The sequence below is a fragment of the Cornus florida genome, unplaced genomic scaffold, assembly GCF_030987335.1.
Source record: "Cornus florida cultivar Cherokee Brave unplaced genomic scaffold, ASM3098733v1 CherokeeBrave_3.0.0_Hap2_Chr11, whole genome shotgun sequence".
NCBI lineage: Eukaryota > Viridiplantae > Streptophyta > Magnoliopsida > Cornales > Cornaceae > Cornus > Cornus florida.
The window spans coordinates 43,771,482-43,784,250 of record NW_026775581.1 but is presented as its reverse complement, the minus strand read 5'-3'; the positions used below and the strand labels follow the sequence as shown (position 1 = coordinate 43,784,250).

General features: G+C 32.9%; 2 protein-coding genes across 2 annotated transcripts; both read right to left on the bottom strand.

The window, feature by feature from the left end:
• Window positions 1-1,908: 1,908 nt before the first annotated feature.
• LOC132285065 (protein NDR1-like) lies at window positions 1,909-4,149 on the bottom strand. Its single transcript, XM_059787232.1, has 2 exons — window positions 3,393-4,149; window positions 1,909-2,522 (listed from the first exon to the last, which is right to left on the bottom strand). The coding sequence occupies exons 1-2, from the start codon at window positions 3,999-4,001 to the stop codon at window positions 2,481-2,483; spliced, it is 651 nt and encodes a 216-aa protein (XP_059643215.1). The 5' UTR covers window positions 4,002-4,149; the 3' UTR covers window positions 1,909-2,480.
• A 3,336-nt stretch (window positions 4,150-7,485) lies between these two features.
• On the bottom strand, window positions 7,486-8,043 carry LOC132281005 (uncharacterized). The gene has a single exon (XM_059782747.1). It carries the CDS (start codon window positions 8,041-8,043, stop codon window positions 7,486-7,488), a length of 558 nt encoding a protein of 185 aa, XP_059638730.1.
• Window positions 8,044-12,769: the final 4,726 nt, after the last annotated feature.

Here is a 12,769-nt window from a genome sequence, read left to right as displayed (position 1 = left end):
GTCACCACTCACAAGCCAACAAGTGGACCAATGAGAGTGTGACACTTGTCACACTTTTTCGAAATTGCAAAAAGATCCCTCCTCTAAATATCTCACAAAATAAATTATAAAATTATCTCAAAGATAAATATCTAAAAATAATTTAATTACAAAAAATACCACATAAAACGAAAATGTTTCTGAAGAAACTATACATCCACACCCCTACGGGAAAAGTAAACAAGTAGCATGCTTTTCTACAAAAGTAAGATTATGCGTTTCATGGAAATCAAATATAATGGATGCACGTGAAGTCGGAAGTCAAATCCGAACAAGAAACTGAACTCAAAAACTCACCTCGGGTCTCAAAACCCTAAGGTATGAAAAATGCAATGATAAATGAAAAGGAAGAAATAAAAGAAAGAGGAAAACGCTAAAAGAGAGACTAAAATGACACAGTCATCCTAACGACACAAAAATCAAAACGAGAAAGTCTCGGGAACTATTCCCGAGCACTCAAAATGACTCAATGGAACAAAACCCGAATTCAGAAAAGGAACTTTAACGGAAAAAGAAAAAAGAAAATCCAAGAAATGGGAAAAGAGCCGGTCATTACAAATATATACATTCACGTAATTTATGCTATAAAAATCAAGTGTCTATGTATTCCTTAACGCACAATATTTTAATTCCCCTATATGAGACCAAATTCTTGTATCCACTTATTTTAAAATTAATCTATATCTATATCAAAATCCTGAATAAGAGCAATCTTTTTCGAGGTATCCTTAATCAATTCAGGACCCAAAAATCTGCTTTCACCAACCTCCAACCAACAAATAAGAAATCTACACGGTTGGCCATACAATGCATCAAAACGTGCCATACCAATAGTTTTCAAATAACTATTGTTATAAGCAAACTGTACTTCCTTATTTACATTATAAACTTAAAGTAAATGGATAAATAAAAATTGTAAAGACATGCATTTACATAAATCTTTATAATAGAAATATGGCGTGCAAAAGTCCTGGTTTGTCCTACTCTGAAATGAAGTATAGGTTGCAAGGAGTAACTTGCTCCCAGGATGGCACAACAATAATGGAAGGTTGCACAAATATGCTGAAAGGATGCACAATTTCTTAAAAATATTGCACAACAAAATGTAAGTTGCACCATAGATGAAGAAGACTGAGAAAACTCCCCGATTCACATAGGGAGTACAATCTCTTCAAACATTCTGCAAGCATGCTCCTACTATTACAAAGTGAGTATTCCCAATAGAAGATCATCCACCTGCTAAAACATCGAACATCAAAATAGCTTTCAAAATTTCTCATGTTGAACTCAGCGCCACAAATACCCCATATGAGACCAAATTCTTGCATTCACTTATTTTAAAATAAATCGATCTATATCTATATCAAGTTTATGTATTTTAAAATACTGATTTATAAAATAATTTATTTTAATTTATAATTCTTGTTAAGATCACTGTCACACCAAACTCATCAAGTAAAATTTTGATAATTTTGTTTAGATTTTTAATCACGTACATTGCACGTTGTTGTGTGTATTATATATATATATGTTGCTTACATCACAATTTTTAAATATTTAATACAATTTTATACAAAAAGCTCTAAAAGATATACACAAATATATATATATATTTCCAATCATTAGTTACTCTTTATGTCTATCCACTTTAAATGAATTATATTTTTTTAATAAAAGGATAATAAAAAAAATGGATACTAACAATTAAGTTTTTAGGTAAAAAAAAATGTCAAATAAAGATACGCTTTCACAAAATTATTATTTCCGCGCATTTTGTGCGGAAAACATTTTGCAGAAAAATAGTAAAGTGCAGGAAATCAAAAATTTCAGAATGTATCTTTTTTCCTTCTATCCAAATTCTAAAAAGTTTAAAATTTTTCTACTTCGCATTTCTTGCTGATTCAATCTAATTAAACGAGGCCTCAAGGAAGAGTATTTCTTTTCTTTTTTTCTCTTAATTGATACACACACACATGCGGCATGACTCCATTGAGTGACCTCCCTTTAAAAAGTGGTATAAGAAAAATTAATGAAATAACATCAAAAACAAAAAACAAAATCACCTTGCTCTCATGAATCTGACCATCCATATCATATAGTTTCATTCATAGACCCAAAGCAACCATGTTCATGATAGAAAATACATAGAACAAAAATAAGAAAGAAATACATAAAACACGTGCAAAGAGAGCAGAGTGCAACAGCTATATACCAAAGTTATACATATATGCAACTCCATTTTCATTGGTCATTCCATATTTCACTCATTTGTTGGAGTTCAACTTGATTGACATTTTTAACTAAAAAATAAATAAAATACTTGATTGACATTAATCTCAACAAGGGATTGAGACTTGAGAGATGTACTAGGTCCCATATCCTCAGGTTCCACGTCCTCTTCTCCAGACCCTGAGGATGAAAGACCATAAAATTGCTGTCTTTTAATTTTGTTTCTTTTCCTTCTTTTTTTTCTTCGATGGAACCTATATTTTTAAGAAAAAAAACATTTATTTAGCAAGATAATACTCATAAATAAAATATGCAAACCAAACCTTGATATACTGGCTCGGTTCACGGTGTTATTTAGATAAAATTAAAGAAAAAATTATTTACTTCTCTGGAGAAAAAAAAATTCATTATAGTAACAAACAAGAAATAAAAAAAAAAAATAATATAATTGCAATCATAAATTTTAATATAAAATATATAGAGACTAATTGTATTTGTAAATTATATATATATATATATATATATATATATATATATATATATGATGGAATGGTAATTGTAAATTGTAATATAATATTTATACTCACTAATTGTAAATGTAATAATATATATATATATATATAATGGAATTGTAATTGTAAATTGTAATATAATGGAATTGGTTTGATTCGGTCCGGTCTGGCCCAATTTGGTATCAAAGCAAGGGCTGATGCAGGCCCTCCAAGTAATTTTAGCCCAACCCCCAAAAAAAAATTTAATATTACTAACCTACCTCAGAATATATTTATGCGTCAAAGAGTCTGAAACCTAACCAAAATTCAATAGCTCCTCAATTTTGGAAGGAGAATGGAACCGTTGAGGAATAGGAACCAAAGCACCGGTTCGATTCGGTTCTTCAATTTCACCGATTCTTTGTACACCCACCCCTAAAAGTAGCTTATGTCATTAACCTAGTGGCCTAAATCTTGTAACAGCATGTTTCACACAGTAGGTGATGATTTACAATTTATCATATTTTCAGCAACATATTTAAGAAATTGAATATTTTGAGATAATCATGTATAGAGATATAAACACTGGCGGGAAATTAATATTATAGCTATTCCTAATAATATTCAACTAACCTTCGAACTTTGTTTCTTGGATACACGTTTTAGCTTAATCTTCTTCCCACCAGAAATATTTCCATCTGATCCAATGGGTACACGACCCTGCAAGTTCTGTTGGCCCTTCCTCATACGACCCCGAATTTTATACCGAGCTCCGCCTACTAAACTCACCTTCAATTCCGCAGTTTTATTACTAATTGCTATTGAATTGAGAAGTTCCATCCATGTTCCTGCATTGGCATCCACTTTTTCTCTAAAACGAGAGGTTCCGCCGGATTTCTGACGAAAAGAAGGCAGTGTTTTCTCTCCCAAAATGTATTGATCATAATAAAATGTTAGCAATATGTCATCATGGTAGACATTCAAGGCTTTGTTGGGATTTTTAATCTCAAGGTAGAATGTGAAGGTTCCATTCTGATTATCATTGCCGGAGGAGACCGGAACGGAGAACCCCACAATGGTGTAGGTCGGGGGACTGGAAATCAAGGTTAGGCATAGAACGAGGATGAGGAGGAGGACGCCAATGGTGATCACAGCTGACAGAAAGCATAGAGTGTACTTTTTTGATTCACACATGCTTTTATGGTGTATATCCTTATGCATGAAGATAATCAATTTGGTCATTGTGGTGGGACTCTATTATAGATTCCTGACTACATTCTCTGTATGACCTTCTTATCTCTTCCTGCTACCAAGGTTAGAAAAGAAGGAGCAAAGAAGAAGGTATCAGCAATAACTGGTTTATTACGAGACCACTCATGTTGTTCTTATCGATCTATAGATCATTTTGAAGTAAAATAAGGCAATCAGAGTTCGAGTTTGGATGTATGAGAAAAAGTGGAAGTTTTGGATTGAAGGAAGCTAACATGATAGGTGATGCTTTTTGCTGGAAGTTGCAAAGCATAACAATCTTATGCTTTTCTTGTTAATTGGGTGCTAATATGCTATATGATGTGCCTTACAGCCTTCGGAGTAAGCAATCTCTGGGGAAAAGCAAGATCACAGTCAAGGTACATCTAAATATACTAAAAATGTGATTTTTGAAAACTTGATAACTTTTTGAACTATTCAATAAGAAATAAAATTTCAAAAGGGCTGTTTGCTGTTTTTGTTTGGAAGATTTGGATGGAAAGGAATGCAGGTTTACATAGTGGTTCTAAGGTTTCATCTGTTGCTGCTGCTGCGAAGGATATTATTTGGGAAGTTTTAAACTTCTCTCTTGGGCTTGCTCGCTATATTTGATGGGGTAACTGCTAGTTGTTGGTTTGTTCTGGAAACAGAGTGGCACTCAAGTTGCTGACGGAAATTTAGATGCGTTATTGGTTGAGTTCAGCTGGACTGAGAGGTTTTGCCACAAGCTTTATTTATGTCAAGTTTTTAGAGCCGAAATTGGTCTCCAGGTCTCCATAATGGGCTGAAATTAGTTTTTAGTCTGTTTATGCTTTTTTTGCTATGCTATATAATTGGATTAAGTTCCATTTCTTTCTTCACTTTGTTTCTGCGAGATTTGATCTCCTATTTGTAATTGTATTTCTTTTTCATTATATATAAAACAAAAACATACCATTCAGGATAAAAAAATAAAAAAATAAAAATTGGAGTGCTTCCCACTAAGCTTTAGAAATGGGTCCTCGTGAGAATGCGTCCTCGTGAGAATGCGTTCCTTTCTAAGAGTAAATAAACGTGGTATATTTACTTGCTTCAAATTATTTTTGGGTGAATGAAAAATTAGATCCAAAATATAACATTTGATCTTGGTTTAAAGAGGTGAAAATGAGATCTAAATCCATTACCTCTTATTTTCTTGTAATGCGTGTCCTACCTAACATTTTTAGTCACTCAAACCATCCATCTTACCATATCCATTAAGTTGTTCATGCTTCTTTTTTAAAGCGGGACATGGAACTCCGCAACTCCGCTTAATAAAACATAGTTGGCTTAATAATTTGTCTTAATCTTGTATCACATTAGATGCCTCTACTTTGTCATTTTATCCATCCTGATCCAATTCTTTAAGTAATATCAGTATCAATCTCTCAATCCTTTTGTATTATTGATCATAAATTACGAAAGTAGTTATTTGAGTAATCTTTCAGTTTCCAAGTATTATAATTTTATTATCAATAATCGAGCCTTTATTAAATTTACATTCTATATTTTACCACTTTTTTATTTTATTGCTAAATTTTTTTAAAACAGTACCTAACAACACGATATCATTAGCCAAAAAAAAAAAAACACTGGAAATGACATTGTGAAACACTTGTAATTATAATCCTATTTTGCCACTTACCCAGTTAAGTCAACAACAACTTTTTATTGATTTGTGTGTAGGTAAGCATTGTCCAATATTTTTTAAAAAAAATTGAGGGGCACCGGTATCTAATAAGTCTGCCACCTTAATTACTTCATGTCATTTTCACCTTTCCATGAGCATGGGACTTTGGCGCTATTTTATAAAATTAAAATTAATAAGTATTAAAAATTGTAAGAGTGAAAAGTTTTAAGTGCTAAAATTGCAAATCTAAAACCCTGTTTGAATTTTGAATACGGAATTAATTAAACTGGACAAAATGTTCTGCAACGAGAAAACAGTTATGGGATACAAAAGTGTCACGAAGGATTGTATTTTGGGATCATTTCTAGAAGACATCATCATCATTCTTGTGTTATTATCACGTGAATGGGGTCGGTTACATAAATTCTCTGTCTCCATTCTTTTCTAGGTATTTCTTGCTACATCACCTATTATGTTTTGCTTTTTAAAATTATTTCTAATAATTTCATCAAGGTTGTTTTGGCCATATATATCTAATCTTTTCTGAAAATTAAACTTCTTTTTCTTACCAGTGCATTTGTAGGTCTCTCATGTATGTACTCAAATCATCTAAGTCTACTATATCTTATTTTCTTACTAGTGTCATACCTAATTTTTCTCTTGCACTTTCTGTTATGATCCTATCTCTTTAATTCGGTCACTCAAACCATCCATCTTAACATATTCATTTCTAATACATAAAATGTCATTCTTGTTTATTTTTTAAAGTACGACACTCCGCTCCATAAAATATAGTTTGCCTAATAGTGTATCTTAATCTTTTATTACATAAGATGCCACTAGTATGTCCCTATCTTTAATTTATATCACTATCAATCTCTCAATCCTTTTATATTATTAATCCTAAATTACAAAGTGATTATTTAAGTAATCTTTCTGTTTTAAGTATTATAACTTTATTATCAATAATGGAGTCTTTATTAAATTTACATTCCATATTTTCTGTTGCTAAGAAAACTTATGACAATAAGCAATTAAGCACATTGGCAATTTCTGTTTCCTGGACATGGATTGTGTACTTCATGAAATTGCAGAAATAACCTTTCATACTCATATCCTGTACAAACATGATATAAATTAGTCTCACTACCATTGAAAATTTACAATTTAGACTCTGTTTGTTTGGACGTAAAATATTTTTCAAAAAAAATATATTTTTTTATTTTTTGATATTTGATTATCGTAAAATATTTACAAATAAAAAATATATATATTAAAATTTAACAAAAATAATTTATTCATAAATTTCGACAAGTTATTTTACATGCTCTACCCGATAGACTCGACCTAAATCTCGATGTAGACCTTTGCCAAACACCGACAAAATAAAAATAAAAAATATTTTACATGAAAAAGAAAAATATTTTCCAAAAAAAATATTTTACATTCAAACAAACAAGAATTTGAATATTCCATCAAAGAACCTGCAAATTGAGGCCCTCAAACAAGAATTTGAATATTGAAAAATAATAATTACGTATAAATACTATATCTATTGCTAATAATCAAGTGCCCTTCATGTTATTACAAACTTACCCATATACCTACAATATAGATTTTTTTGCATATTACAAATTATCATGTATGATCGAGTATATCTACCATATTAGTAATATATAGGTCATGTTCATCACTCACCTACCTCAAATCTTTTCCTATATATAAGATCTTTATGTAATACATTAATACAATATCATATTTATTATATATCTTACACATATCAATACAATATACAATTTTTCTTTCTTATATTTAACACTTCAAACTGACCTATTTCTTCGAACTGATCTGTTTCTTAGGAACACGTTTAAGCTTGATCTTCTTCTTCCTCGGAATCTTTCCATCTGATCCAATGGGCACACGACCCTGCAAGTGCTTCCAACTCTTACTCATATGAGCATGATGCACAGCCCAAGACCCACGAGTTACTAAATCCACCTTCACTTCTGCAGTTTTGTTAGTTGCGATTGCATTGACAAGTGCTTTCCATACTCTTGCGTTGGCCTCCACTTCCTCTGCAAAATGATGTGTGCCACTGAATTTCTCACGGAAAGAAGGCAATGTTATGTTCGCCAAAATATCTTCATTGTAATCAAATGCTAACTTTATCTCATCGTGGTTGACATTGGAGAATTTGTTGCGATTTTTAACATTAAGGAAGAATGTGAAGGTCGCATTCCGGTCATTGCTTGAGACCGGAATGGAGAATCCCACAATGGTGTAGGTTGGGGAACTGGGACTCAAACCTAGCAATAGAACGACGACAAGGATGACAATGGCGACCACAATTACGAGAACACAGGCGGTACATTTTGTGGAACCAGGCATGTTTTTGTGGGGATAGGTGAAGAGAAGGTTTCGAAAGGCAATGAGAGTTGAAGTTGGAATGTATGGGAAAATGTGGAAGATTTGGATTGAAGGAAGTTAAGATGATTGGTGATGCTTTTTGCTGGAAGTTATAAAGTATAACAATCTTATTCTTTTCTTCTTGGGTGCTAATGTTCTTTTTAAATGTGGAATTTAATATGCTATATGATATGATGTGCCTTGGTAGCAAGCAACCTCTTTAAAAAGCAGCAATATAGTGGACGTGGAGGTACCTTCAAATATAATTGTAAAAATGTGTGCGATGAACATTTTAGGAATCATGTATCTAATGGGCAACAGGACAACAATGATTTTAGAAGTCCGCTAGTAGTTGTTGTTTTTGTTTTATTTATTTATTTATCTTTATAACAATTTTGTTTACACCCTAATTTCCATATGTTGCCTTCCAATCAGAAAATGTAAGTGTGGCCCACTGGCGATGAAGAGAGAGATTGATCACCTACAGCAAAGACCATAAAGAAAAGAAATTCTGAAAGTTATGGAGCTAATCAGAAGATGACACATGGCAAAAAAAAAAAAAAAAAAAAGCTGCATGGGACTAGGAAACATGACCTTGTTGAATAAGGCAATGGAGAATTGATGACGTGTCACCGTTTGATGGGAAAATGCTTGTATTATTAGAAAAAAAAAAAAAAAAAAAAAAAAAAAAAAAAAAAAGCCCTTTCCAATTACTCTCTAGTCTCTCATTAGATTGGTCAAGTTAAAAAAGCTGACTTGGCTATTGAGTTAAATTCATATAAACCAAGCTTCTAAATAGGACAATATACATACAACTTTCATATACAACATATCTATTATTTAATGAATTGGACTTTCACTTCATGTATAATATATTGTATAAAGTATAACGTATAAGATGGTATTCGTATGTATAGTTGAGTAAATTTCTTTATTCATTTGCTGACTTGGTGATGACAAAAATATATTTACTCATTTGCTGACTTGGCGATAACAAAAATATATTGGGGATGTGGCGTTAATCACCACCGTTAGATGATCACTAAACAATAACTGGAGAGGATTTTTCTCCTATTATTAGTATGTGAGTTCCTATAATTAAGCAACCAGCTCCAATAAAGAAGGAACTAGAGAGAGATTTGCAAGTCATTAAAAAAGAGTCGCTAGTGGAGAAATTGTAAGGCTCCGTTTGGTTAGATAGAAATAAGTAAGAAAAGAAAAAAAATAAAAAAAATTAAAGAAATAAGTAAGAAAAGAAAAGAAATACGTAAGAAAAGAAAAGAAATAAAAAATTAAAGAAAAGTGAGTGAAAGAAAAAAAAACTAATTTTCTAGCATGCATTTGGTTAGTATGAAAATTTATTTAAGAAAATTATAAAAAAATATTAGTTTGTTAGTTTGGACAGTGAAAAGAAAGTGATTGTACATGCCAAAATTACCCTTATGAAGTAAAATGATGAATTATTAAATTCATATATATAATTGTTTATTTTCATTTATATTATTTATAGAGGAGGTCTTCCTTTTCACTTAGAAGTTAGTTTTCACCAGCCTTCCCATCAAAGATTCCGTGGTAACATTGGAGTGATCATTCTATGTCACTTCTAAGCTACTCAAGAGGGAAAAGCGGGTTAGGCGAGGGGAGAGAATGAAAGAATCAAGAAAAGATCAGATTATTTTCTTCGATAAAACTAATTATTAGTTTAAGATAAAATAAATTAAAAAAAATAAAAAATCATAGATGAAAAAATTGATGGCAATACTATTGTTTGGGAGAAAAATCTAATATTTCACCATATAAAAATATATATATATCCATACGAAAATGACACTTGCATTAATATACCAAATCAAAAGTTGAATATAGCATATCAATAAAACATTCATGTAACAAAGTTTTCCCAACAAAATTTAAATAGTAGCAGAACTACTTGGGGAGAGTGCAAAAACAAGTAACACATCTCAGAAGGATAAATCAAAAAGGCTCTTGCTTTGATAAGATCAACATTCAAGAACTCAAATGCATTTATGCGGCTAGGGATATCAAACTCTTCAACATCCATCACAGCTTTGTTAAGTTACGAGTAAGTGATACATGGCTTGCTTTTCTCATATGCATCAGCTAATCTTGCCATGATATTTGTAATAGTAGTCATTGTTTTAGTAACATTTTCTGAGGTTCGTGGTTTCTTGGCAAGACGTTTAGATAGACATGAAGAACTTTGGTTACGCTTGTCCCCAGTTGTTTGGCTGCCAATATTACCTGATGGATTAGCAAAGCAATTACTTTCATAGTCACCTAAGTCATCCCCAATCATGTTGTCACCAGGATCCGCTAAAGGTGTATATTCCTCTTCACTATTATTCGTTTGCTTTGACATGTTAACATTTATATCCTTCGTAGAACTAGACCATTCTCCAGTTGCATGATCAGTACCACAAACTACAATCAATTCATCAATCAAGTCAATTTTTTTCCCTCTTAAACCCTTTCCATCATTATTATCCTAGTCAACATTTCAAAGAATCAAAGAGTAATAAATAAAAAAAGATAATATAAGTGTATGCATTTAAAAATCTCCTAACCTGTGATACCCCTCGGATCCGAGACACGGGTTGATCAGGCCCAGGCCCAAACCCGAGGGAATATCAAACAATTAAAGTATTTTAAAACGAACACAGATGACAAAAAGAACAATAAAGATAGAATAAAACTGAAAGAAACATTAATTATAAAATCCTCCATGTATAACTGAAAATTGAAACTCCAATCCTCCAAAACTTCAAAGTTACAACTTGGGAATCCACTGATGGACCCCTAACTAAAAGTTTAACTGAGAATGAAACTGAAAATAGATAATACTAGAAACATCGAGAGAAGTCCTACGTAATCAGATGAAAGTGAGACTGTCCTCGACAAGCACGATCAAGCTCTAAGGCTGGAACCGTCCTGTACCTGAAAAGAATAACAAAGGAGTGGGTCAGTCCCACGAGCAAGTTCTAATCTAACTGCAATCCATACAGTAACCCGATACGCAGATACACCGTAGACACCTCACAATATCTATCTAGTCCATACGTATAAATATATCCACACTAAGGGACATTCACTAGTCTATAATAGGGGTCTCAACCTGAATAGAAGGCAACATGCGAATACGCACCCAAAGGTGGGCATGAGTACCTAGACCTAACAGGGTACACCTCAACCTATTATAACCAGCTACGCATCCACTGCATATACGCATCCTAACCAATAAGTCTGAGACTCAAGCTCAACTCGTGGTACCATAAACATATATATATAATCCGTCCAAATCCAGGGTAAGCAGTTCAACTATTTATTAAACTGACCCACAATAAACCAACGAGTTGGTCACTCAACTTATTCAGTTGATATGACGTAACTACCATCCGTTAATCCAGGAAGTCATCCAACTTGGTTACAGTTGATCTGACTTAGCCACAATTAGGATTCGATATCTTTCAATCCATTCCATTAATCCATTAGGTTAGGTCTTAGCGTTTTGAAGCTAAACCATCCCTAGTATGTCACCGTCCCATACCGGTGCATATAATCCTCCATATCAATGCCAATTACAATATAGAAATCATAATTTAGTAAATTACATTCCAAAACATTATCCAAATAATTGCAGGAAGATATTTGATGTTATAGCAATTAAAAATCCAAACGATAATCCATATCATTGCAGAAAGTATTTACTATTTCAACAATTAGCCTCCAAAGCATGCATAGGTCAACTTCAATACATCAATAACCCTATAATGTATTTAGAACAATTTATAAACATATTAGATCCCACTGGAAAGCTCAAAAATAAGCTTGAGCAATTAAGTCTTCTTCCATCCCTTAATCGTGTACAATGTGCATAAAATTTTATACAGTTTGTTCCGTTAATTTAGAGGTAAACTTTAATCAATTAAAAGACCTCTTAATACCCAAAGTTAACTTCTTAATCCCCATGGCAAGTCCCAATATATATTTTTTTTTACAGTTCCAACACACAACAGCTTCAAACAGTGCATTAAACACCTTCCGGAAGCAAACTGAGCGAGAACAGGTTATGAACAAAGGTGGAGCCGGCTCCAATTTTTATTAGAGCCTGCTCTACTTGGGTAGAGCCGGCTCTACACTTCCTAGAGCCGGCTCTACACTAGGGGGGAGCCGGCTCCCTCCTCCATGGAGCCGGCTCTCTCCCTCTCTAAGAGCCGTCTGTCCGTCTGTAACTTCTGCGACCTTCTTCTTCAACGCCGGCCGCTTCCCATCCATTTTATTTAGTTTTAGACTGTTCCCAAGGGTCCTAACTATGTCCAATATAATCCCCATGGAGTGTTTACAACAGTTGAAATCAAAAACAAAAACTACAAGTTCCACAGACAAATCATGCTTAGGAAAACAACTACTGTAATGAACTTTAAAAAAACCATCACCGAATTCATTCAAGGCAAAGATAAGGTTAAATTGACATATAAAAACATGCTTAATTCAATTATTGATCCATTAGAACCCTAGAGTATGTCTAGGTGCACAGAACACAGGCCAACGGGAAGGAGGAAGAAAAGAACTTGCCTGAAGTTTTGGACTCAAAACTTGTCGCCGTCTTCCCAACGTCCGGTAACCACTGCAACAATGTCTAGCCTCCTAATACCTCCTTGGTCCTCTCTGTACACTTCCTCTTAAGCCT

Coding starts and splice junctions, on each gene's coding strand:
- LOC132285065 (XM_059787232.1), bottom strand. CDS start 4,001: ATGACCAAATTGATTATCTTCATGCATAAGGATATACACCATAAAAGC. Junction 2,523..3,392: donor CCAAGAAACAAAGTTCGAAG/GTTAGTTGAATA, acceptor TTAAAAATATAG/GTTCCATCGAAGAAAAAAAA.
- LOC132281005 (XM_059782747.1), bottom strand. CDS start 8,043: ATGCCTGGTTCCACAAAATGTACCGCCTGTGTTCTCGTAATTGTGGTC.